Genomic DNA, 27,667 nt, shown 5'->3' with positions numbered 1-27,667 from the left:
GTAGGATCGTTATTTACTGACCTTTGTCATACATTTCAGAAATGCATGATCCACGCATATCTGATATCAGGTGAAGCAGACCACGCACACGTGATGTACTGCATAAGTTATCACCACACAAGTGACACAGTCAGTGTACAAAATCTGTGCAAGTGGTGATAGAGTCAGGAAGGGAGAGAGGGATGAAGGGATGGATGGGGGGGTACAGTAGAGAACAAGCGCGACCAAAGGAATGCAAATGAGCAATGCTCTGAACCATGCTCCAACCTCTTCGACTCAGATGTGCCATTTGAGGATAATGCAATTAGACGGTCTGGGCCATTTTGAACACTCATGCATCGGTCGCACTGCCAGGGAGGCTGGATGGGCGCGGGAACCAAAGGGGAAGTGACAGCCTTTAAATGGGCCGAGGGAAGCAGGGAGAGGGAGACCCTTGTCTAGTCGTCTGGATGACCCAACTGAAATAGCTTCAGACTAAGATGGGAGGTATCTAAAGAAGCTCCAAAAAGGAGGGGAACGATGTCCTGATGCAGGCAAATACAACACCTTCACATTTGTGAGAAGCTGGAATAGCACGACTGATAGTGTAGTAGTTGGTAGATCGGGTGCGGTGTGGGTCTCTAGTGTGTGTGTGTGTGTGTGTGTGTGTGTGTGTGTGTGTGTGTGTGTGTGTGTGTGTGTGTGTGTGTGTGTGTGTGCGCGTGTGGGTGGGTGAGTGAGTGAGTGAGTGAGTGAGTGAGTGAGTGAGTGAGTGAGTGAGTGAGTGAGTGAGTGAGTGAGTGAGTGAGTGGGTGAGTGAGTGAGTGAGTGAGTGAGTGAGTGAGTGAGTGAGTGAGTGAGTGAGTGAGTGAGTGAGTGAGTGAGTGAGTATGCATGAAGGTGTGTGTGTGTGTGTGTGTGTACATGCATGATGATCTGTGTGTGTACAGCATAATGTACGCACTTCAGTGGGGGCTGAGGAGAACCACCCTCGATTTTCTACCTAGAGGAACCTCCACTTACAAATGATGATGTTATAGACATTTTTCCCTCTTTGAAGCATGGTCATCAAGTAATTTCCCTTTCAAAATAATCTGCAGGATATCTGTGTGATCTCAGTCCCCTAGTTCCCGACCAAAAGAAATGCACTAATGTTTGTTGTGGTCAACTTATTGGTCAGGGTGAGTCATCAACAACAATAACTTTAACAACAACTTCAGCAAATAGCACTTTAAGCCATCCCCAGGCTGTTCCACATGAAACTTGCTATAGAATTTGGTAGTTAACTTTAGTATACTGTAGAATACTATACTACACATTGTGGTATCCTTCGATCTTGTGTAATAGTTACCATTGAATTTTGTAGAAAACTGTAGAATACTATAGTAAATACTAGAGTATTATCCGGAAATAAATACTGTTGTAAATACTAAACTAAAGTCCGAAAATACACCACAGTGTCCCGCAAAAATAGTTTTTTAAAACTATACTAACAGTACAGTATTTCATTTTGCATATACCCCACCCATCCCCATCATCCCAATTTGTCCCATCCATTAGTGAGAAACCTACATCCCAAATATAGACCATATAGTGTGTCCCTACAGGTTCTAGAAAAGAGCAGAAGTTCTAAACTATCTGTTCAGATGCCAGACTTACCTCCTGGTTATGGGAAATGTGCTCTTTGAGTATTTGTTAATGATAGGATTACCAAGGCTTTGGGGCTTTCACCAAATTGAGCTTAATTAGTGACATCTGCTTGTCAGCAATAAATAGCGGCGTGTGATTATCAGATACACTGTTTTCAGCAAAACTATGTGGTGCAGCAGTAAGTCGTTGGCTTTAGTAGCCTATATTCAGTTGGAACGCTAGAGTAAGTTTGCATCTTACATCATGCTTCCATTTTTTGCCTTCAGTTTAATATTTTTCAAAAACGGAATCTATGGCATTATTTAGGATGCTTAAGACAGAATTAATTGTTTATTTTTACCCTTATTTTACCAGGTAAGTTGACTGAGAACACATTCTCATTTACAGCAATGACCTGGGGAATAGTTACAGGGGAGAGGAGGGGGGATGAAAGCTTATACTATACTAAATAAAGCAAATAACTTGAACAACAGTGCAGAAAGTGTGGTTTCACATAAATCTTTTCCAAAGCAGCGCGTCTTCAACAGGATTCTACCTCATACCCTCACATCAACGAATGTTCCGTAGTTCCCTACCGTACCTACTAAGCTACCAGGAGAAGCTCTAAATATAAAATCCTAATTATACTTGTAAGTACAGTGAAAGCACCGGCATCACAGCAAAATCAGTGGGATCTTGTATTTTGCAACACACGGTTTGAAAAAGCATGTAATCAAACAAAGCTTTGGACGTCATTGATGACGTACACTAGTGTTCAAAAGTTTGGGGTCACTTAAAAATGTCCTTGTATTAGAAAGAAAAGCCAATTTTTTGTCCATTAAAATAACATAAAATTGATCAGAAATACAGTGTAGACATTGTTAATATTGTAAATGACTACTGTAGCTGGAAACGGCATATTTTTTATGGAATATCTACATAGCTGTATTATCAGCAACCATCACTCCTGTGTTCCAATGGCACGTTGTGTTAGCTAATCCAAGTTTATCGTTTTAAATTGATCATTAGAAAACACCTTTGCAATTATGTTAGCACAGCTAAAAACTGTTTTGCTGATTAAAGAAGCAATAAAACTGGCCTTCTTTAGACTAGTTGAGTATCTGGAGCATCAGTATTTGTGGGTTCGATTACAGGCTTAAAATGTCCAGAAACAAATAACTTTCTTCTGAAACTCATCAGTCTATTCTTGTTCTGAGAAAGGAAGGCTATTCCATGCGAAGGATTGCCAAGAAACTGAAGATCTCGTACAACGCTGTGTACTACTCCCTTCACAGAACAGAACTTTGAATAAAGTGATACACGCATCGGCACACTGTTTCGAAGTTAGCTGCTTCGATGCATGCCTCGGCGCTCCGGTATCAAACGTATTTGTCCAGTAGGTTTCCTCAAGGAGAAAGCCCCCACTTCTATGTCAAATAAGATTTATCAAAATCACTTTAGGAAATATGTAAAGTCTACAAAAACAACAGAAATACTACAGTATTTATACCGTAGAAAACTGCATATACTATAGAATACTACAGTAATGTCTGCCAAAACACTACAGTGGGGTGGGAGCGTAGCCTAGTGGTTAGAGCATTGGACTAGTAACCGAAAGGTTGCAAGATCAAATCCCTGAGCTGACGAGGTTGTTCTGCCTCTGAACAAGGCAGTTAACCCACTGTTCCTAGGGCGTCGTTGAAAATAAGAATTTGTTCTTAACTGACTTGCCTAGTTAAATAAAATAAGAAAAAAATGTACTACAGTAACATCTGCTATAACACTCCAGTGAATACTATAGTATGTAAATATACCATAGTATTTCTTTCATGTGGGGTGTTATGGCTGAAGAGTTTGTTTGTTATTTCACATCAATATGTGTAGTGTTTGCATGTTTAGTCTTCCAGTCTTCAGTGCAGGATGAAATCACTACTTTTTCAATTTCATTTTTTTCTGTTCCCAGCCGCAGTTGGTATAAATGGCTGCAATGATGTCAAAGTTGTAACAGGATGTTTTGTAAACGTATTTGTTGCTACAAGAAAATGACATGCAGTCCATTCTGAAAGTATTCAGACCCCTTCCCTTTTCCACATTTAGTTATTCAGACCTTTTGCTATGAGACTCGAAATTGAGCTCAGGTGCATCCTGTTTACATTGATCATCCTTGAGTTGTTTCTACAACTTGACTGGAGTCCACCTGTGGTAAATTCAATTGATTGGACATGATTAGACACCTGTCTATATAAGGTCCCACAGTTGACAGTGCATGTCAGAGTAAAAACTAAGCCATGAGGTCAAAATAATTGTCCGTAGAGCTCTGAGACAGGATTGTGTCGAGGCACAGATCTGGGGAAGGGTAAAACATTTCTGAAGCACGGAATGTCCCCAAGAACACAGTGGCCTCCATAATTCTTAAATGGAAGAAGGTTGGAACCACCAAGAACTGGCTGCCCAGCCAAACTGAGCAATCAGGGGGAGAAGGGCCTTGGTCAGGGAGGTGACCAAGAAACCAATAGTCACGCTGACAGTGCTCCAGAGTTCCTCTGTGGAGATGGGAGAACCTTCTAGAAGGACAACCATCTCTGCAGCACTCTACCAATCAGGCCTTTATGGTAGAATGGCCAGACGGAAGCCACTCCTCAGTAAAAGGCACATGACACCCCTCTTGGAGTTTGCCAAAAGGCAAGATTCTCTGGTCTGATGAAACCAAGATTGAACTCTTTGGCCTGAATGCCAAGTGTCACGTCTGGAGGAAACCTGGCACCATCCCTACGGTGAAGCATGGTGGTGGCAGCATCATGCTGTGGGGATGTTTTTCAGCGGCAGGAACTGGGAGACTAGTCAGGACCGAGGGAAAGATGACGGGAGCAAAGTACAGAGAGATCCTTGATGGAAACCTGCTCCAGAGTGCTCAGGACCTCAGATTGGGGCAGAGGTTCGCCTTCCAACAGGACAACGACCCTAAGCACACAGCCAAGACAACGCAGGACGCAAGTATCTGAATGTTCTTGAGTGGCCCAGCCAGAGCCCGGACTTGAACCCGATCGAACATAGCTGTGCAGCGACGCTCCCAATCCTACCTCACTGGGAGGTTCTGCAGAGAACAATGGGAAAATTTCCCCAAATACCGGTGTGCCAAGCTTGTAGCGTCATATTCAAGAAGACTCGAGGCTGTAATCGCTGCCAAAGTTGCTTCAACAAAGTTCTGAGTGAAGGGTCTGAATACCTATGTAAATGTGATATTTCCTGTTTTTTTAATATACATTTGGAAACATTTCTAAAAACGTGTTTTTGCTTTGTCGTTATGGGGTATTGTGTAGATTGATTAGAATAAGGCTGTAACGTAACCAAATGTGTCTGAATACTTTCTAAATGCACAGTGTTTTTTTATATGGTTGTCTGACCAGATAACAACTGGAATGTTTTATTTAACTTTTGAATTTTATCAGGTTTTATCTTCCTGGGGTCTGGCAAAATGAAGGCAGTTATACAATTTTAAAAACATGACAATACATTCATAACAGATTTCAGGTCCCTACTCCACTACCACATACCTACAACACAAAATCCATGTGTACGCGTGTGTGTATAGCACATTTGTTATCATGTGTGTGTATGCATGTGTCTGTGCCTATGTTTGTGTTGCTTCATTACTTTATTGTAAACCAAAGCTCCTATAATTTTATGTTATTTTGTTCCAAGTGGAAGGGGCAGAGAACTGGAACTTTAATGTCATCATGAAAATACATCTTTAGCTGGTTGCAAAAGAAACCCCCAAAATAGTTTACAACCAGAAAATGACATCATTATGATGTCACGTGACACATTTCCACACAGGGTTTGTATTCAAATTTTAACTCTATAGTATTGAATTTCAATGTTCACATCAGCATGTATGCTTGTGTGTATATATACCCAGTACATACAGTACGTGTTTGTGAGAGAGCCTTGGTAGCTCAAAATACAGTCTTATTTCACCTTCCTGTGATTGACAGCATGGAAGCAGTGGGCCATGGGCTCGGGTCAGTGAATAAGTCAAATGGGTGTCGGGCCACTTTTCAAAGTCTGACAGTCCACACTACCTCACTCTACCACAGAGTAGTCACAACTGACAGCGGGTCCCTTTACGGCCCCCAATACACCACACACCCCAACCAACAGAAGTCGGCATCCATATTTAAACAAAAGACAGCAAAAACAACCAAAAAAACATGCAGAAAGGAGGGGTTTTCCTGATTATAAGAAGAGAGAGCTCGCATTTTGTCAATTCACATGTCATCCGTCGTTCTTTTAAAAGGACGGGTGTGAGAAAGTGAGAAAGATACAGAGGTGCATAATATTCCCGAGCAAGGGTGTTTTGTCCGTCATGTGTTGCTGACGGGCGAAAGAAAGGAGGGGTTTTCCTGAGTGTAAGAAGAGAAAGACCCCATGTTGTCAATTCACGTGTCATCCGTCGTTCTGTTACAAGGACGGGTGTGAAAAAGCAAGAAAGAGACAGGGTGCTGAATGTTCCCTAGCAAGGGTGTTTTTTCCGTCATGTGTGGCTGACGGGGGAATTGTGTGACAGAGGTGGCGAACAGTTGGGGCCGTGAGTTCAATGAGGCCCCCTACAGATAAGATCAGAGGCTCCTCTACCTACATAATTCATGTTCTTTCTTGACCTCTCTGACACAGATCCAACTTCACAAGTGCCACAAATGGCAACTGGGAGTTGGGACTATAGAGCACTATAGAGAGAATAGGGTGTCATTTGGGAGACACCAAGGGACTGCAGCCTACAATTGGAATTGTGAGATGATTGGCCAGTTGAACCGAGTGCCTAAAGGAGTTTCCTCATCTGGCTAATTGAACCAAAACAAGCTGTCTTCTTTCTATGTTTATTATATATTTTTTCTGTCTTTCGCACAATAAAACAGTTTGTCTTGTTTAAAAAAAATATGTGTTACTTTGTTAATTTGAATGTAAAGTGTGTTGATATGTTTAAATGCTCCTTAGGGCTCTATTCAATCTGTATCGCTGAAGCATTACAGATAGGGCGCTAGACATTTAAAGGTCATTTCCTATTGAGCTGACATTTGCAGAATTTTCTGTGAATGTAGTCTCCACTAACATGGGAACCTTTACATCACAATAATGCTGTAACACTGAATTTCTGCAATGCGGATTGAATAGAGACCTAAATAAAGTTGCATTTGATTTGGTTTTATTTGTTCCAGTGCCCTTATGTCATAAAAATAGTTCAAATGAAATTGGCAAAGGCTTAATTAATAGTTAATTTGACGAGGTGCACAGGTTTATATGCCATCCAAGAATGCAATATTTTCAGAATGGTCTAGGCCTATGTACTCTGTCATTCCAAGTGTTAATTTCTAAAACATAGATCAAGATAGCATCAGGAAAAAGGAACAATTTAAATTTCATCACAACTTCCAGATATAAGGCTGAATATTGTTCTGTTTGTTAGCAATTTGAATGCTCCTGCTGTTCTCTGTGCAATGCAGTGGAGCTATATTACCACCTAGTGGTAACTTTAAATCACTGTAAGGTCTACATGTGGTTGTTTTCCCTTGATGTAGCACAGAGCTGTCCAACCCTCTTCTTGGAGAGCTAGCGTCCTGTAGGTTTTCAGTCCAACCCTAACCTAACATACCTGATTCAGCTAGCTAAAGTCTTGGTGAGCAGCTAATATGTAGAATCAGCTGTACTGAAAACCTGTAGGATGGTAGATCACCAGGAAGAGGTTTGGGCAGCCCTATTGTAGGGAATCAGTGGTGTTATATGGTACAGAAACTTTAATCCACAGTGATTTAAAGTTAACACATACTGTATTCCATATTGGGTAACACTTTAATGAAGGGTACCAACATAAGGACTTCATAACACATTCATAATCCATACATAACAATTTAAAAAGCAGTACAAGTCTAACCACAATTATTTTCAGACCCATAACCCTCACCCTAGTTTTATAAGCACTATGCTCCAACCATTCAAGCCGTGACATTTGTGATGAGGTCCCTCCTGGGGTTATACAATGAAGTGGTCCATGTCTACAAATCTGTTTTGCTTTTTAGCCCTAAGAAAAGGTTTTAGTATGAGGGAAGCTGACCACATTCTGCCTGATTTTCCCCATCAGACCTGGGATTTGAACTGGCAATCCCCTTCCATAAACCTGCATACTCATTGGGAACCCAGGACTGTCGTTGACAAACTCTGTTCTTACAAACTTTTTTACTTGTTCTGTTCTAGAGAGAGCTCAGAACTATCCCTCCTGTGCTCCCCAGCAGTACCAAAAACTCACTCGCTCGAGGTAGAAGTCTCCTTTAACCACAGATCTAGGATCAGATTACCAAACCGCAAATCCTCACTTTAACCATCAGGAGGATTAAAGTTCATATCTGACCCTGAACCAGCACCCCGGCCTCTTCTAGCAGGTGGTGGTTATAGTGGCCCATGTATTTTTAGCCGTCCTCATGGGGGAACACAATGATATGCAAAGCCAGCATGTCCGCCGCTGCTTCCATCCACTGTGAGCCTCATAGTCCCTTTGACCTTCTGAGAGACACTGGCTAGGGGAGGCAGGTGCAGGGGACTTGAAAGTGCTGGGGGTCAAAGGGCGCAGGGAGTGTTGTGTTCAAAACACTGGGCTCTGTTGTGAAAATGGAATGGAGAAGGGGCTGTAGAGCTTAAGGGGGATGTATGCGTGTGTTAGTCTGACTTCATGTGGATGTAGTTTACTGGAAGTACAGTTAATTTATTTTCTATGAATATGTAACATCCCAAGGTTGATTACACCAAAAGTCTTAAAGCTGCAAGCCATTCAATAGTAACTTATGAATAACACAACAAAAATCAAATTTATAACGTGACACGGTGTAGGTACATGTAACATGGATAGACAAATAAAGGTGGGAGCTTATTAGGTATGTGAATTCACACAATAAGTATTGAATATAAGTTTCACTCCATACATAAAAACAAAATACTGATATGTACATTTTTCCATTCTACTTTAAGAAATAAAAGCAACAAGGTTAAAAAACTATTTTTCATAAAAGGTGAAATCAAGTAAGTGCACCATTGTAACAAAATGCAAGATTTCCTGTTCAAACAAGTCCGGATGACACGCTCTGCATTGAAATAGAATGCCAAATCTGTCATGCTCCTTCGATTTTCTTTGAATGAAGGGGTTTGTTTGGAACGTTCAGTGGCTTACCACATTGTTTCCTGAATGTTTGTGTGTAAACCAAAATGTAAAAGAATAAGGATTAAATCTGCACTGATTCAGGATGTGGTAAACTCATATGAGCTTTGTCAATCCTTGTATTACAATTAGCTGCATGTAATCTTATAGAATGTACCTTTACCAGACACAATCACATGCATAAACAGAATGTTAACAACTCTACAGTATTGAATTCCATGCCAGTGTCCTTATTGTGCTATGAATCACTCCTCATGGTTCAGAAAGTTGACAAGTCTTCCCGGTAGGGGTAAGGTGCTGATCTGCCTCAGTCTGTGGACTCCCACCCGTTGTCGGATCTTCAGCCTGCACAACTGCAAAAGGCTCCGTGGGGGCACTGTTGAATAAAGGATTGGCATGCACGAGTATAGGTTTTCCATAAGATAATCTTTAGTTACAGTGTTATAAAAGCATATGGAAGAAGGAAAATCCTGTTCTCACTAGGAAATGTCTTAGGGCAACATTGTCCTGTCACAAAGCCACTAAGTCACTTAGTAAACTAAGTGAAATTATAATCTGCAAAGCAATTTATGTTGTGACTTTGCTTGAACAATTTCTGTGAGGGAGAACTTTAGGAAAATGTCACCCTTAAATGTCCTTTTTGACACATTTGAAGGTTGTTGCAAACTTGTGTAAATATACCTAACCTGTTTAGACAGAGTTGGACCCTGATGAAGAAGGTACTCACTCGATTTCTCCTTGATACAGGCCCAGGCCTCGTAGCTGTCCAGATGTTCAGTGAGTCTGGAGCACAGCTGCACATTACCGACGTAATCTAGAAGTGCATCTATGATGGGTCCTGCCCAATGACGTATTGAGGGACTGGAGATAATGTCACAGAACTGACAATAGAGTAGAAAAAGGAATCTGTCACACCCTGATCTATTTCACCTTTCTTTGTGCTTGTCTCCACCTCCCTCCAGGTGTCGCCCATCTTCCTCATTATCCCCAGTGTATTTATACCTGTGTTCTCTGTTTGTCTGTTGCCAGTTTGCTTTATTTCGTCAAGTTTACCAGCGTTTTTTCCCATGCCCCTTTCTGTCTATTGTTCCTGTTTTCTAGCTTTCCTGGTTTTTGACCATTCTGCCTGCCCTGACCCCGCCTTTCGTTCTGTACCTTGTCACACCACCCTGGATTACTGACCTCTGCCTGCCCTGCCCTGACCATGAGCCTGCCTGCCGTTCTGTACCTTTTGGACTCTGCTCTGGACTACTGACCTGTCCTTGACCTGTCGTTTGCCTGTCCCCCTGTTTTTGTAATAAACTATTGATGCTTTGAAACTGTCTGCATCTGGGTCTTCTCCTGAGCCTTGATAGTACAAACTGCCCATGATGGATCCAGCAGACTCGGACCAGCTCCGCAACGCTGTCTTCACCCAAGGAGCCACCATTGGAAGGCATGAGGAGTTGCTTTGTGGTCTTATGGAAGGGTTCTAGACCTTGGCTGAACGCCATGACCGCGCAATGAACACTTTGCTGGAGCAATTCCGCGCGTTGTCTGTCAGGCAGCCTACCACGACGGTAACCTCCCAGACCCTCAGTAACCTGGCTGTTAGCAGTGCGGCCTCCCCGGCTAACCCCGGTTTCCCGAGAGCCCCGCTTACCTCCCTTGGAACGCTTCGCTGGAGAGTCAAGAACCTGTTGGGCGTTTCTTGTGCAGTGTTCTCTCATCATCGAGCTGCAGCCCTCCTCCTTCCACTCGGACCACTCGAAGATAGTGTACCTCATCACGCTGATGTCCGGGAGGGCTCTCACCTGGGCTACGGCCGTGTGGGAACAACAGTCGGCCATATGCTTCAGTCTGGAGGAATTTGTGGCAGAGGTGAAGAAGGTTTTGATTCTCCATTGTCCGGGAGAGAGGCTTGCCAGAAGTTACTCCAGCTTCGGCAAGACTCCTGCTGTGTGGCAGACTATGTGGTGGATTGGCAGCTGAGAGTGCCTGGAACCCAGAATCGCTGTTCGACACATTCATGCACGGAGTATCGAAGGAGGTTAAAGATGAACTAGCAGCCCGGGAACTACCGACGGATCTCGACTCGCTCATTGCCTTGACCATCCGGATCGATGGGCGGCTACGGGAACGCAGGAAGGAGAGGGGTCCTATTCCACTCGCCCACCTAAGGATTCCACCTCGCCTCCGAGGCATCCCGGAAGTCCCCAACGTCTCCGTTGCCAAGAGGTCTCGAGGCTACCCGAGTACCCCCGAGAGTCTCCGAAGTCTGCCGAATCACCTCTTCCTCAGCCGATGCAACTAGGCAGAGCTAGGCTGTCCCGAGCCGAACGTCTACACCGGCTTCACGACTGGTCATTTCGTGTCCTCCTGTCCACTAAAAAACCAGGCTCACCAGTAGGGGCAATTACTCTGGTGGGCCATACGAATAACTTTTCCTCTCCCCTTACTCACACCTGTTTCCATGTCATCCTGCTGTGGGGGAACCAGTCAAAATCTCTCCGGGTATCATCGACTCTGGGGCCAATGAGAGTTTTTTGGACGCCACCCTGCCTTCCTAGCTGTGCATCCACACTCAGCCCCTCTCCATTTCCATGGACGTTAGAACACTGGATGGATGCTCTATAGGCCGGGTCACCCACAATTGCCAGCAGCATACCACCCTGCATCCCACTGCTGGCTTGCTTCTGAAGCTAAGCAGGGTTGGCCCTGGTCAGTCCCTAGATGGGAGGCACCCTTTCCTCTGGTCAAAAAAGATATCCCAATGCCCCAGGGCAGTGATTGGGGACATTGCCCTGTGTAGGGTGCTGTCTTTCGGATGGGACGTTGAACGGGTGTCCTGACTCTCTGTGGTCACTATAAAGATCCCATGGCACTTATTGTAAGAGTAGGGGTGTTAACTCTGGTGTCCTGGCTAAATTCTCAATCTGGTCTTCATACTGTACCATCATGGCCACTTAATCATCCCCAGCTTACAATTGGCTGATTCCTCCCCTCTCCTCTGTAACTATTCCCCAGGTCGTTGCTGTAAATGAGAATGTGTTCTCAGTCAACTTACCTGGTAAAATAAAGGTAAAATAAAAAAAAAACACTACCATCAACCTATGAGTGTCAGGGAACCACAGTGAGGCTTTCCAATTCATGCTAATTAACCTGTCTGGGCTAGGGGGCAGTATTTTCACAGCCGGATGAAAAACGTAACCAATTTAAACAGGTTACTACTCTGGCCCAGAAACTAGAATATGCATATTATTAGATTTGGATAGAAAACACTCTGAAGTTTCTAAAACTGTTTGAATGGTGTCTGTGAGTATAACAGAACTCATATGGCAGGCAAAAACCTGAGGAAAAGTCAACCATGAAGTGGAGGATCTGAGAATTGTAGTTCTTCTTTCTAGTCCCTTTCGAAACTACAGTTGCACTTCCTAAGGCTTCCATTGGCTGTCTAAAGCCTTCAGAAAGTGGTTTGAGCATTCTCCTGTCACTGGGCAGATAATAGGAGCTCAGTTTCTGAGTGGACTGCCTGACAACAAAGGGATTGGATATGCGCGGTCACGTGAGCACGCTGTTCCTTCTTTTTCTCCTTGAATGAATACACTATTGTCCGGTTTGAATATTATCGCAAATTTTACGTAAAAAATACCATAAAGATTGATTTTAAACAGTGTTTGACATGCTTCTATGTACGGTAATGGAACATTTTGACTTTTCGTCTGGTACCGCGCTCACACGTTATGCCTTTGGATAGTGCTCTGAACGCACAAACAAAATGGAGGTATTTGGACATAAATGTGGATTATTTGGAACAAAAACAACATTTCTTGTGGAAGTAGCAGTCCTGGGAGTGCATTCTGACGAAGATCAGCAAAGGTAAAATAATATTTCTAATACTAATTCTGAGTTTAGGTTGCCCCGAACTTGGCGGGTGTCTGAATAGCTCTCTGTGATGGCTGAGCTATGTACTCAGAATATTGAAAAATGTGCTTTCTCTGTAAAGCTATTTTAAAATCTGACAAAGCGGTTGCATCCGGGAGTAGCCTATCTATAATTCTTTAAATAATTGTTATATATTTTGTCAATGTTTATGATGAGTATTTTTGTAAATCGATGTGCACATTCACTGGAAATTTTGGTGGGAATACATTTTCTGAACATCACGCGCCAATGTAAAATGCTGTTTTTGGATATAAATATGAACTTTATCGAACAAAACATACATGTATTGTGTAACATAATGTCCTAAGTGTCATCTGATGAAGATCGTCAAAGGTTAGTGCTTCATTTAGCTGTGTTTTGGGTTTTATTGACACATGTCCTTGCTTGGAAAATGGCTGTGTGGTTATTTTTGTCGATGTACTCTCCTAACATAATCTAATGTTTTGCTTTCGCTGTAAAGCCTTTTTGAAATCGGACAATGTGGTTACATCAAGGAGAAGTGTTTCTTTAAAATGGTGTAAAATAGTTGTATGTTTGAGAATGTTGAATTATGACATTTTGTTGTTTTTGAATTTGCCGCCCTGATATTTCACTGGCTGTGTCCCGCAGGTGGGATGCGTCCCACGTAGCCCATAGAAGTTAAGTCTCCTCAGGTTCCTGTGGTATTGGGATTCTCTTGGATCCAGTGACACAATCCCCTTATTGACTGGACTGCTGGTGCCATCATGGGCTGGAGCCCGTTGATCTATGCCCATTGCCTGAACTGACAGTAGAGTTGAAAAAGGACTCTGTCACACCCTGATCTGTTTCACCTGTCTTTGTGCTTGTCTCCACCGCCCTCCAGGTGTCGCCCATCTTCCTCATTATCCCCAGTGTATTTATACCTGTGTTTGTCTGCTGCCAGTTCGTTTTGTTTCGTCAAGCCAACTAACGTTTTTTCCCAATGCTCCTTTGTGTCTCTAGTTCCTGTTTCTTAGCTTTCCTGTTTTTTGACCATTCTGCCTGCCCTGACCCTGAGCCTGAATGTCGTTCTGTACCTTGTCACACCACCCTGGATTACTGACCTCTGCCTGTCCTTGACCTGTCGTTTGCCTGCCCCCCTGTTTATGTAATAAACTTTTGTTACTTCGAAATTGTCTGCATCTGGGTCTTCTCCTGAGCCTTGACAGAACCAAGTAATGCTATACATAATGCATTTAGAAGCATAATGCCACAAGATACCGCAAATGTAACTGCAACTAAGTTATTTGAATTCTGTGGTAAAACTGCTCCCTAGTCTCTGGTTTTGGGGGGCTAGCGCAGTGGTTACCTTTACCATCAAATTTAAATAAACGGGTGGCCAACTTGATCTCACAACAAACACAGAATTCTACGAGCCTGAGAATCGCTCATTCTCTGAATCCCAAAATGACAGAAATGTACATGCAAGGTCAACAGGTTATGTTGAGGCACGCTGGTGAGTGGTTAGGGTAAGGTTCTACTTTGGCATGCAAATAAGTGGTTAAGGTAAGGGTTAGAAAACAAAACAGTAAAAAACTAAATGTGCCTGGATTCAAACTATTGACATTCCCATGTCGACCACCCCCAACCAACCACCTAGCACGTAATTTCCTGTTCTAACTCTTGCCCAAACATATTTTCTCTCAAACCACAAAATAACCATCTTTCTGCTAATCCCACCTACCTGCACACCTGGCTCCTCGTGGCAGAGTCCCAGGTCATCCTTGTATATATTCCTCATCGGTGGGTGTGGTTTGGTGCCATGCTCACACTTGAAACAGGATAGGGCGTCACAGCCATTGTCCATGAGGTACTTGAGCAGAGATAGATACTTCATACAGAACATGACACTTGCCGGGAACGAGGTGGGATGAGTTGGGATTTTAACATTGATGTCTGCCCTGTGCTCCACCAGTAAGCACACCATTTGGACACAACCTTGCTTCACAGCCACCAGTAGCGGGTTGAAGATGTCCAGGTTGGGGTTTGCGCCGGCCTCAAGAAGCATGGCGGCAGCATCAACGTTGCTGTTGGTGACTGCGAAATAGAGTGCAGTGGTTCGTCGATCCTGGTATATGGAAGAGCGGTCGGTGGACAGCTTGGCATTGACGTCGAAGTCTGCCTCGATCAGAACCTCCAGGGTGTTGTCTTTGTTGTGTTCGGCGGCAAGATGGAGGGGACTGATGCCACTGCGTCGCACTCTGGACTTGCTGGTGACTTGGATCAGTCTGGACACGATCCTGAATAGGAAAAGCATAGGGAATAGTCATCGGGATAGGAGATTAGGGAAGAGGTTCAAAGAATCCTAGTGTAGTTAGTGTCACGTCCTGACCATGGTAAGCTGCTATTTTCTATGGTAGAGTAGGTCAGGGCGTGACAGGGGGGTTTTCCAGTAATTTTTTTTGTATGTTGTTATGTTCTAGTTTTGTATTTCTATGTTGGGTTGTTTTAGTTTTTGTATTTCTATGTTGGGCTTTGTTTGAGATGATCTCCAATTAGAGGCAGCTGGTCATCATTGTCTCTAATTGGAGGTCATATTTAAGTTGGTGTTTGTCCCACTTGGGTTTGTGGGAGATTCATTTTGAGTAGTGTATGTTTCACCTCTGCGTCACGGTTTGTTGTTTTGTCATTCAGTTTATTTATGTATTGCATAGTTTCACAGTATAAATAAAATGTGGAACGACACACACGCTGCACTTTGGTCCGCTCATTCCTACGACAGTCGTGACAGTTAGGTGAAGATCTACAGCACATTTTGCTTTGTCTAACAATAACTTTTGGTTCACTACTTTAGGTACAGACCACATTTTCAACATAAATATGTTTGAGATATTTTAATGCAGGAAAAGGTTATAAGGTATGAATGTGGAATGACGTCATGCAGGCTTCGAATGAGGTTAGATGATTTTTAGGTGGTTGTAGAATGAAAGCTTCTTGGTAGGCGTCATGAGAGGTGCTGTCGCATGATTGGAGGATGACTCTGGATGACTGAACGAGCATGACAGTTTTGGATGGTTGAAGAAGCTTGATGGTTCAGCATGGTTGAAGGATCTTGATAGACCGGATGGTGGAAGGATCTTGAAGGTTCAGGATTGTTGAAGGAGCTTGATGGTTCAGGATGGTTGATGGAGCTTGATGGTTCAGGATGGTTGATGGAGCTTGATAGATCGGGATGGTGGAAGGAACTTGAAGGTTTAGGATGGTTGAAGGAGCTTGATGGTTCAGGTTGTTGGTTACTTGGCCATTTAAGGATCGGGAGGGAGAGATGAAGACAGTGTTGGGGTGGGAGTCCTGGTGGTCTCTGCTTCTCGGCCCAGAGTTAATCCCCAAAGAGGAAGGGTCAGGACTCCCGAGACGTCCGAGAACGGAGCGGCGTGAACATGTCAGAGGGCTTGATGGTTTGAATGGATGGATGATAGTTCTGATGCCCTGAGTGTCCAGAGGTCAGGGGTAGATGAAATGGATGGTAAACATCTGAGCTGAGATGGGAATCGAGGTGACCCAAAAAGAGGAAGTACAGTCCTCTTACAGCATTTGGTGGTAAAGATTATGGCGTGATCTTGAGCTCGGATCTTGTAGTTAGAAGAATTACTGAGGAAGAATCGGGCTGCGGCCGATTTGGTGGTGGTGGAATGAATATCAGGCAGTGGAGGCAGCAAGGAATGTCATCGCTCGTGAGGGTGGTGTCGTCAGGCAGTGGGGAACATGGTGGAGGTGGATGTACCAACAGCACCACCACTCTTGGCAAGAAGGTGCAAAAGCAACTTCCTAAGGCAGCTGAAGAAATTTGACATGCCACCACGGGTCCTCTCCAAATGCAACCACTGCACCATTGAGATCTTCCAGACAGATTGCATCACGGCCTGGTATGGGAATTGCTCAGTCCCCGACCGCAAGGCCCTCCAGTGGGTGGTGAAGTCTGCCCAGTACATCACTGGGACCGTACTCCCACCCATCTAGGATATCTACTAGAAACGGTTCCTGAGGAAGGCCAACAGCATTGTCAAGGACCCAACACACCCCAGTCACGAGCTGTTTACTCCCTCACCGTTGGGCAGATGGTATCGGAGCATGACGTCTGATCCCAATAGACTCAGAGACAGTTTCTATCTGCAAGCAATCAGACTGCTGAACACTTGAACTGGACTGACCACCTGCTCGGATTCTCCGCACCTTAGCACACATGCACTAACACACACATTCATGCTACACACACACACATCACAACTGCTGCTACAAGACTCTTATTATGATTGCTTAATACTGTGCAATTTAAACTCTTGCCCCCCAATCCCACCTTCTCCAAAACACATGTAAATATTGGACTACAAATTGTGCCTTCCTGTATTACAGTATGTTTATTCTACTGAGCCATTTACTTTATGTTCCTATTCACTTTTTCTTATTTTTTCTTATTTCTTATTATTGTTGCATTGTTCGAGAAGGAACCTGAAGGTAAGCATTTTGTTGGATGGTGAATACCATGTGTATCCCTACATACTGTTCGACTAATAACACTTCAAACTTGAAATATGGTTGTCGTCCCAGTAAAGAGGGGCAGCCATAGTCGACTAACCAGAGAGAGGGAGAAGTAGTTTAGTGAAAGATAAATGGGAAAATGGAGAGAGCAAGATAGCAAGAGAGAGAAAAAACAATCATGGTAGGATGGACGCCATGCCATTACATAAAGATGGCATTTCTAGAGTGAGAAGGCCAGTCTGAGTCTATAGTAGTATTGTGGCCAATATTTAGTTGAAATGAGCTTATTGCAACAATTTGATGCAAGCTGATGATATATGTGGCCTGCCCTCACGTGGACTGTGGTAAATGTGACCCTGGACTAATACCTTTAAATTAAATGAATTGCATAATAAAAGTGCCAACAGCAGCACGTTTATCCACAATCGGTGGTGGAAAATGTACCCAATTGTCAAAAAAAGTATTTCGTTTTAAATATAGTCAAAAGTCAATGTAATTGCTAAAATATACATATCTATCAAAAGTAAAAATCCTTTTAAATTCCTTATATTAAGCAAGCCTGACGGCACAATTATTATTGTATGTTTTTACATTTACGGATAGCCAGGGGCACACTCCAACACTCAGACATAATTTACAAACAAAGCATTTGTGTTTAGTGAGTCTGCCAGATTAGAGGCAGTAGGGATGCCCTGGGATAATCTCTTGATAAGTACATGAATTGGAACATTTTACTGTCCTGCTAAGCTTTCAAAATTGAACTAGTACTTTTGGGTGTCAGAGAAAATGTAGGTATAAAAAGTATATTATTTTATTTAGGAAAGTTGTGTAGTAAAAGTTAAAGTTGTCAAAAGAATTAATAACAAAGTAAAGTACAGATACCTCCAAAAACTACTTAATTTTAATTATTGTTACTTTTTACTACTTTACACCACTGTCCACAATGACACAACATGAATTAAGGTAAAACGGGATTGAAGGGATAATGCTTAGAATGATGAGATTCTTGCCGTAAACGGCACAATGTGACATCCAGAACATACAATGGTTCTTCTGCTGTCCCTGTAGAATCCTTTTTCTACATGGAACCCAAAAGGGTTCTACATGGAACCCAAATGTTATTTTAAAAGGGTTCTCCCACAGTGACAGTCGAATAACCTTTTTGGAACCCTTTTTCCTGAGAGTGTAGCCTAGCAGCTGTATGGTGATTGAGCTGTATGGTTTTTGATGCCAGCCCATAATATATAAAATAACTATGGAGTTAACACAGAGGAGAATGTGGAACAAGGACTGCTTTGAGATTAGTTACTGTGCGCTTTCCCGAGATGAAAAAAACCTCTCTCATCGTCACTCAATGCCGAGGTCTACCTCAACTGTACTCACATTCTACCATACCCTTGTCTGTACATTATGCCTTGAATCTATTCTTCCGCGACCAGAAATCTGCTCCTTTTACTCTCTGTTCCGAACGCACTAGACAACCAGATTTTATAGCCTTCAGCGATACCCTTATCCTACTCCTCCTCTGTTCCTCTGGTGATGTCATAATTTTTTTACTTCTGTAACCGTAAAAGCCTTGGTTTCATGCATTGGAAGCCTCCTCGCTAAGTTTGTTTTATTTACTGGTTTAGCCGTGTCTGAGTCCTGGCTTAGGAAGGCCACCAAAAATCCAGAAATTTCCATTCCTAACTATAACAAGATAGAACTGCCAAAGGGGGCGGAGTTGCAATCTACTGCAGAGATAGTCTGCAGAGTTCTGTCATACTATCCAGGTCTGTGCCCCAACATTTCGAGCTTCTACTTTTAAAAATCCACCTTTCCAGAAACAAGTCTCTCACCATTGCCGCTTGTTATAGACCCCCTTCAGCCCCCAGCTGTGCCCTGGACACCATATGTGAATTCATCGCCCCCCATTTAACTTCAGAGTTTGTACTGTTAGGTGACCTAAACTGGGACATGCTTAACACCCCGGCCGTCCTACAATCTAAGCTAGATGCCCTCAATCTCACACAAATTATCAAGGAACCTACCAGGTACAACCCTAAATCCGTAACCATGGGCACCCTCTTAGATATCATCCTGACCAACTTGCCCTCTAAATACACCTCTGCTGTCTTCAATCAGGATCTCAGCGATCGCTGCCTCATTGCCTGCATGCGTAATGGGTCCGCGGTCAAACAACCACCCCTCATCACTGTCAAACGCTCCCTATAACACTTCAGCGAGCATGCCTTTTTAATCGACCTGGCCCGGGTATCCTGGAAGGATATTGACCTCATCCCGTCAGTAGAGGATGCCTGGTTGCTCTTCAAAAGCGCTTTCTTCACCATCTTAAATAAGCATGCTCCACTGAAAAAAAATTGAAATAAGAACAGATATAGCCCTTGGTTCACAAAAACATCCTGTGGCGTTCTGCATTAGCATCGAATAGCCCCCGCGATATGCAACTTTTCAGGGAAGTCAAGAACCAATATACTCAGTCAGTTAGGAAAGCTAAGGCTAGCTTTTTCAAACAGAAATGTTCATCCTGTAGCACTAATTCCAAAACGTTTTGGGACACCGTAAAGTCCATGAAGAATAAGAGCACCTCCTCCCAGGCTAGGAAACACTGTCACCACCGATAAATCTACGATAATTGATCATTTCAATAAGCATTTTTCTACGGCTGGCTATGCTTTCCACCTGGCTACCCCTACCCCGGCCAACAGCTCTGCACCCCCTGCAGCAACTTGCCGAAGCCCCCCCCCGCCGCTTCTCCTTCACCCAAATCCAGACAGCTGATGTTCTGAAAGAGCTGCAAAATCTGGATCCCTACAAATCAGCTGGGCTAGACAATCTGGACCCTCTCTTTCTAATATTATCCGCCAAAATTGTTGCAACCCCTATTAGCCTATTCAACCTCTCTTTCATATTGTCTGAGATCCCCAAAGATTGGAAAGCTGCCGCGGTCATCCCCCTCTTCAAAGGGGGAGACACTCTAGACCCAAACTGTTATAGACCTATATCCATCCTGCCTTTCTAAAATCTTCGAAAGCCAAGTTAACCTCTCTGGGCTAGGTGGCACCAAATCGTCCCACCTACGTAACAGCCAGTTGAATTCTGTGGCGCGATTTTCAAATACCTTAGAAATGCTATTACTTCAATTTCTCAAACATATGACTATTTTACAGCTATTTAAAGACAAGACTCTCGTTAATCTAACCACACTGTCCGATTTCAAAAAGGCTTTACAACGAAAGCAAAACATTAGATTATGTCAGCAGAGTACCCAGCCAGAAATAATCAGACACCCATTTTTCAAGCTAGCATATAATGTCACCTAAACCCAAACCACAGCTAAATGCAGCACTAACCTTTGATGATCTTCATCAGATGACAACCCTAGGACATTATGTTATACAATACATGCATGTTTTGTTCAATCAAGTTCATATTTATATCAAAAAAAAGCTTTTTACATTAGCATGTGACGTTCAGAACTAGCATACCCCCCGCAAACTTCCGGGGAATTTACTAACAATTTACTAAATTACTCACGATAAACATTCACAAAAAGCATAACAATTATTTTAAGAATTATAGATACAGAACTCCTCTATACACTCGATATGTCCGATTTTAAAATAGCTTTTTGGTGAAAACACATTTTGCAATATTCTAAGTACATAGCCCAGCCATCACGGGCTAGCTATTTAGACACCCAGCAAGTTTAGCCTTCACCAAAATCAGATTTACTATAACAAAAATGTTATTACCTTTGGTGTTCTTCGTCAGAATGCACTCCCAGGACTTCTACTTCAATAACAAATGTTGGTTTGGTCCCAAATAATCCATCGTTATATCCAAACAGCGGCGTTTTGTTCGTCCGTTCTAGACACTATCCGAAATGGTAAATCAGGGTTACGAGCATGGCGCATTTCGTGACCAAAAAATTCTAAATATTCCATTACCGTACTTCGAAGCATGTCAACCGCTGTTTAAAATCAATTTTTATGCAATTTATCTCGTAAAAAAGCGATAATATTCCGACCGGGAATCTGCGTTTCGGTAAATAGAGGAAAAAAAAGAAAGACGGGGGCGACCAGTGCACGCGCCTAAGCCCACTGTCCCCTGATCGGCCACTTGAGAAAGGCGATAATGTGTTTCAGCCTGGGGCTGGAATGACGACATTCAGCTTTTTCCTGGGCTCTGAGAGCCTATGGGAGCCGTGGGAAGTGTCACGTTACCGCAGAGATCCTTTGTTTTGGAAAGAGATGTCAAAGAAAGCCAATAAATGGTCAGACAGGCCACTTCCTGTAAAGGAATCTCTCAGGTTTTTGCCTGCCATATGAGTTCTGTTATACTCACAGACACCATTCAAACAGTTTTAGAAACTTTAGGGTGTTTTCTATCCATATCTAATAAGTATATGCATATTCTAGTTACTGGGTAGGAGTAGTAACCAGATTAAATCGGGTACGTTTTTTGGTCCGACCATTTTGAATCCCACCGTACCTTCTCCGCTATGCAATCTGGTATCTGAGCTGGTCATGGGTGCACCTCAACCACGCTCAAGGTCCTAAATTATATCATAACCGCCATCGATGAAAGACAGTACTGTGCAGCCGTCTTCATCGACCTGGCCAAGACTTTCGACTTGTCAATCACTGCATTCTTATCGGCAAACTCAATAGCCTTGGCTTCTCAAATGACTGCCTCGCCTTGTTCACCAACTACTTCTCAGACTGAGTTCAGTGTGTCAAATCGGAGGGCCTGTTGTCCGGACCTCTTGCAGTCTCTATGGGGTGCCACAGGGTTCAATTCTCGGGATGACTCTTTTCTCTGTACATATCAATGTTGTCGCTCTTGCTGATTGTGATTCTCTGATCCAGCTCTACTCAGAAGACACATTCTGTATACATCTGGCTCTTCTTTGGACACTGTGCTAATAAACCTCCAAACAAGCTTCAATGCCATACAGCACGCCTTCTGTGGCCCCCAACTGCTTTTAAATGCTAGTAAAACTAAGTGCATACTCTTCAACCGATTTTTGCCCGCACCTTCCTGCCCACCTAGCATCACTACTCTTGACGGTTCTGACTTAGAATATGTGGACAACTACAAATACCTAGGTGTCTGGTTAGACTGCAAACTCTCCTTCCAGACTCACATTAAGCATCTCAAATCCAAAATGAAATCTCTAATCTGCATCCTATTTCGCAACAAAGCATCCTTTCCTCATGCTGCCAAACACCCTCGTAAAACTGACTATCCTACTGATCCTTGACTTCGGCGATGTCATTTACAAAATAGCCTCCAATACTCTACTTAGCAAACTGGATGCAGTCTATCACAGTGCCATCCGTTTTGTCATCAAAGCCCCATATACTACCCACCACTTCGACCTGTATTCTCTCGTTGGCTGGCCCTCACTACATATTTGTCGCCAAACCCACTGGCTCCAGGTCATCTATAAGTCTTTGCTAGGTAAAGCCCCGCCTTATCTCAGCTCACTGGTCACCATAGCAACACCCACTCGTAGCACGCGCTCCAGCAGGTATATTTCACTAGTCATCCCCAAAGCCAACACTTCCTTTGGCCACCTTTCCTTCCAGTTCTCTGCTGCCTATGACTGGAACGAATTGCAAAAATCACTGAAGCTGGAGTCATATCTCCCTCTCTAACTTTAAGCATCAGCTGTCAGAGCAGCTTACCGATCACTGTACCTGTACACAGCCAATCTGTAAATAGCACACCTAACTACCTCATCCCCATATTATTACTTACCCTCTTGCTCTTTTGCACCCCAGTATCTCTACTTGCACATCATCATCTGCACATCTATCATTCCAGTGTTAATGCTAAATTCTAATTATTTCGCCTCTGTGGCCTATTTATTATCTTACCTCCCTACATTTGCACACACTGTACATATATTTTTCTATTGTGTTATTGACTGTACGTTTGTTTATGTGTAACTGTGTGTTGTTGTTTTTGTGCCACTGCTTTGCTTTATATTGGCCAGGTCGTAGTTGTAAATAAGAACTTGTTCTCAACTGGCCTACCTGGTTAAATAAAGGTGAAATAAAAATATATATATAAAAATGAATTATAGATGAATTGCCGGGACTTGGATGCTGTTTCAGAAATGTTTCACGGGTCCACCGATGAGTGAGGCTTGCATGATGCCGGGAGATGCTCTTTTGCGTTCGTTGAAGCAGGGCCGTGGAGGTGTCGGTCGGGAGATGTGCTCAGGAAAGCGCGGTCTTGAGAATGGGCCGCAGACACCCCGGGTTGAGGCATGTTGGGGCTGGCCGAAGAGTAAACGTTAGGAAGGCTGGTAGCTTGCTGGTCCGTGAAATGTGAGAATCAAGGGAGATAAAGAGCCTGAAGGTAGCAAACGAACCAAAATAAAACTCTAAAGCACGAATCCAAGAGCCAGCTGATTTTAATCACGAGGTTGTGAGACAAACACAGTGAACGAGACTTGACAGGAGCAAGTTCGAAATGCAACGAAAGATTACGATAACAGGAACAGAATAGGGTGAGTATATACAAAGAGGAAGAGGTGAAGCGAGAGGGATAACTCAAAATCTGTCTTCTCCAGTATGATGCGTTTTTTTTCCATTTAAACAAGTTTTTGTATTGATGTCCATGAGAGTGTCGAATTTGGTGAACATAAAATGTAATGGCTTATTTGCTATGTTTGGCTTACCCCCAAGCCATAAGACTGCTGAACAATTAATCAAATGGTCACCGTACTATTACATTTCTTTTGTACACTGCTGCTACTCGCTGTTTATTATTTATGCATAGTCACTTCACCCCTACCTACATGTACAAATTACCTCATGGTACCCCCTGTATATTGCCTCGTTATTGTTATGTTATTGTGTAACTTTTTATTATTTTTTACTTTGTTTATTTAGTAAATATTTTCTTAACTCTTGAACTGCACTGTTGGTTAAGGGCTTGTAAGTAAGCATGTCAGGGTAAGGTCTACACTTGTTGTATTCGGCGCATGTGACAAATAAAGTTTGATTTGATCGAATAGAAGTTTTGTAATGATCAGGTTGTTACTATGTTAAGAAGTGCATTAGCTTACAAGTGTGAGTATACTGATATAAGTAGGAAACGTGACATTGTGGCAACTTTGACAAAAAACACTTTATATCAGAATTGTGCCTGGTCGTCACTAGTCATAAACCTGACCTGATTCTACAATTTATGTGATTTCTAAACCTAACCCTAACTACACTGCAAACCTTATGCCTAACCCTAACCTTAAATTAAAACCAAAAAGCACATTTTTGTTTTAATACATTTTTAGGATACAGTCCATTTTGACTTTGTGGCTGTGGTAACTAGTGGAAACCATTGTGCCTGTTGTTCCCACTTGATCTTGCCTCCTCCAGAACTGCCTTCCATTTTTGAAGAGATTTATTTTCATTGTTAGAGCGGCCACTAGACTATCTGGTCATATAATGGGTAAACTGTGGTATATATATATACAGCCATTGATTGTCGAGAGGGGAGGAGATGTAAATGTTTCAGGTGTGGTCTTTCCTCACAAACTTTAGTGACGTTACACATAACAACAAAGTGAAAATGGAGATGAGAATAGATACCTTTACTCCCACAAAATCTTTGAATGAAGATTTCATTGTCATCAAATCCATTCATATTGTCGTAAAAATGTAGTTATTGTATGAGAATGTATGATATTTCTACCTACTCATCATATCCACGTTGGGCAGCGATATGAATGGGCAGAAGTCCAGCTTTGGTGGGTTTGTTGGCATCTGCTTTCTTAGACAGCAGGAGCTCCACGATCTCCTCATGTCCGTTCTTACAGGCTTCATAGAGCGGCGTGGCCCCATCGTTCGCCTGGCTGTTAACGTCTGCACCTGTATCATCAAAGGGCCCACACAGACATTTTACACGAGACAAATGTCACTAAGAACTTTCTTTAGCATTTAGGATGTACGACTTCAGTGGCATGCCGCTCGGTTTAATTAACACAATCACATTGTCTTGCGGGAAAAAAAACACTTGGAAAAATATAATAAATCCAACCTGGAATGTGATAGGAGTCACATATCTAATAAAACTGATGACAAAAGCTTTGATCTGCACTTAAGCAAATCAACACACTTCCACGCCTAAGCCAGCATACTGGTTACCGTTGGTGATGAGGAAGTTCAGGACTTCAACATTTCCCGTCTGGGCTGCAGCGAACAGGGGAGTGATACCATACATGTTGAGTGGACTGAGCTTGGCCCCAGCCCTCATCAGCAGCTCACATATCTCCATGTTGTTGCGGATCACAGCCTCGTGGAGGGCGGTCCAGCCCTGAATGCAATGCTTGTTCACCCCGGCCCCAAAGCCCAAAAGCATTGCCACCATCTCAACATTCTCTCCCTCGCAAGCTTTGAACGGGACATATGGATGGATTGTTAGTGAGAGGGAGAAAAACAGTGAACACATGTTTTGTTGAATATAGCCCAATCATCCAATGAATTTTAAAAAAACGAAATGAGCTAGATTGATGCTGTCCTAATATGGACACTGTACATTTAGGTTATGTGACTTAATAACTTCACATTACCCAAACTTGCAATCATTGTCTCAAAGAATGGCATGCGGGTGTCCTTTATGCATAGGTATGTACCTTTATATAGAGGGGTTTCCCTGTCCTTGTCGGCGATGATGGGGTTAGCTCCTTTCTCCAGCAGGCACTGGACGCAGGACACATTTTCAGCCACCACCGCTAGGAAGAGAGGAGTCTGGCCCTTCATCGTGCGCCTGTTAATCACCTCAGGATGGGCTGGATTCAATGACAGGACAGGGTTAGCAGTTGTGTAAGCAAGTGTGATCATAATGACAGTTTAAAATGTTGGGTGTTTAAGAATCACATGGCATTTATAGTGAAAAACTCATTTAGACATTTAGATGATGCAGAATTGAGAAGATACTGTGAAATCAGACCGTGTCAAGTCAAAAACCTGGCATGGCACTTGATAAGCACAGTAAACCTTCATACATTAACGCTAGCCTATCCCACATGGGTATACAGCAAGAAGTGGTTTTGAAATGAACGCAGTAAGTATTCTGAGTTAAAAGGTCTCTTTCGACACTAGTGCTAATTTATTTACATTCAATGCCTGGTTGAAGCGGGCTCAAAACAGATGCAACAGGAATTCCAAAGATTGTTTTGATATGTCATATGCTGTGATGGTGTGGGGATTGGCACAATCCCAAAATGTTGTGACTCACCTTCCAGTAAGATGTCAAGGCATTCCTTCTTTCCGTGGGTTGCGGCCTCGTGCAGAGGCAGCCACCCCAACTTATTCCTCTCCGTCAGGTTTCTCCCAGTCTTCACCATCTCAGTCAGAGCACCCACAGCACCACCCTTAATGGCTTTGACGACCGGGTCAACCAGCCTCAAAGAGAATAGAGAAAATTAAGCGCAGGTTCTCTACTTGAGTTGTATTCAATAACAGGTGATGCAATGAATAGAAAATAGACATTTACAAACAGACAAACACTTTCACACTCATAGAAGAGATAAATAAGTACCTAATCTGACTAATTTTGTTCAGTTCAGTTTTTTCAGTTCACAGACGATTGACCGTTAACATTGATTTTACAATTGTTACTCCCTTGCTGATGTGGGGCTGGGTATTCAAGAGGAGTTAACTGCTATGGGAGCTATGAAACTTTCAGTAAACAGATCCATGGTTAGGTGATTACTCCTTTATGGTGTACTTAAAATACTGTGGAATGGGAACATACTCACTCTTCAGGCTCAGCGGTGAAAAGCATAGACCCATCGTAGCGTCTCCATGCCACACAGCGCTTCCCCTCATTGCTGGTGAAGGTGTAGCTTCTGGTTGCGTCTGATGAAGGCATGTTCTGTAGATAGTCGACTTTCATTCTTTCCTATCGTAATGAAACCAAATTAAAACATCAGTATTAAAACTTCTTTCGGGGGTGATAGGCATTCGCAAAGTGAATGACCAATGACGGAAACCCAACAAATATCAAAGTATTAGCGCCGGCACCCCGTGAGTGGGTTAGCATTGGTTCAGTCCATTAGTACGTCCAACAGTCAATGTCTGATTCAAACCTAGGACAACAGCAAATCTTGTATGCTAACCACCTCACAACATGGTTAGTAGATTGATACCTTTGAAATATTACACCTTGAAGGACATGTACTTGCCAGTCAATTGGGCTGCCACCCTTAGTTAGCATGATCCCAATGACTTACAACACAACCTCGAATAACCCCACAAAGACCCGGCTCGGACTCAAGTGCACTGCACAAAGTAAGCCTAGTTGAGTTAATTAGCAATTAGGCGAAACGCTGATTTTATAATTTTTGAATGGCTGCCAAGAGCCTAATCCTATGCACCTGGTAGATGATCTCTAACACACATATATGCGCGCGTGCACACACACACTTCCTCT

The 27,667-nt window shown here is 43.0% G+C and overlaps 1 protein-coding gene across 2 annotated transcripts; it reads right to left on the bottom strand.

Moving 5' to 3' along the window:
* Nucleotides 1–6,752: 6,752 nt before the first annotated feature.
* On the bottom strand, nucleotides 6,753–27,131 carry LOC106571695 (ankyrin repeat and SOCS box protein 2). Of its 2 annotated transcripts, XM_082961860.1 has the most exons (7): nucleotides 26,471–27,131; nucleotides 25,866–26,021; nucleotides 25,378–25,623; nucleotides 24,930–25,101; nucleotides 14,421–14,976; nucleotides 9,540–9,693; nucleotides 6,753–9,188 (listed from the first exon to the last, which is right to left on the bottom strand). In XM_082961860.1, the coding sequence occupies exons 1-7, from the start codon at nucleotides 26,577–26,579 to the stop codon at nucleotides 9,058–9,060; spliced, it is 1,524 nt and encodes a 507-aa protein (XP_082817986.1). In that variant the 5' UTR covers nucleotides 26,580–27,131; the 3' UTR covers nucleotides 6,753–9,057. The 2 variants fall into 2 exon arrangements, with proteins under 2 accessions (XP_082817986.1, XP_082817985.1); XM_082961859.1 differs by lacking the exon at nucleotides 6,753–9,188 and having other exon boundaries at nucleotides 9,213–9,693.
* Between the last annotated feature and the right edge of the window lie 536 nt (nucleotides 27,132–27,667).

The sequence above is a fragment of the Salmo salar genome, chromosome 15 (assembly GCF_965601325.2).
Source record: "Salmo salar chromosome 15, fSalSal1, whole genome shotgun sequence".
NCBI classification, from domain to species: domain Eukaryota; kingdom Metazoa; phylum Chordata; class Actinopteri; order Salmoniformes; family Salmonidae; genus Salmo; species Salmo salar.
Note: the sequence above shows the minus strand (reverse complement) of the source record. Positions and strands in the feature narration are given on the sequence as shown.

Bases quoted from the DNA above. Each gene is read 5' to 3' on its own strand.
- LOC106571695 (XM_082961859.1), bottom strand. From the start codon at position 26,579: ATGGTGAAGACTGGGAGAAACCTGACGGAGAGGAATAAGTTGGGGTGG. The intron at 26,022-26,470 runs GTGAGTCACAAC...CATTGAATCCAG, and splicing joins CCTTGACATCTTACTGGAAG to CCCATCCTGAGGTGATTAAC. The intron at 25,102-25,377 runs GTAACCAGTATG...TTGATGATACAG, and splicing joins GAACTTCCTCATCACCAACG to GTGCAGACGTTAACAGCCAG.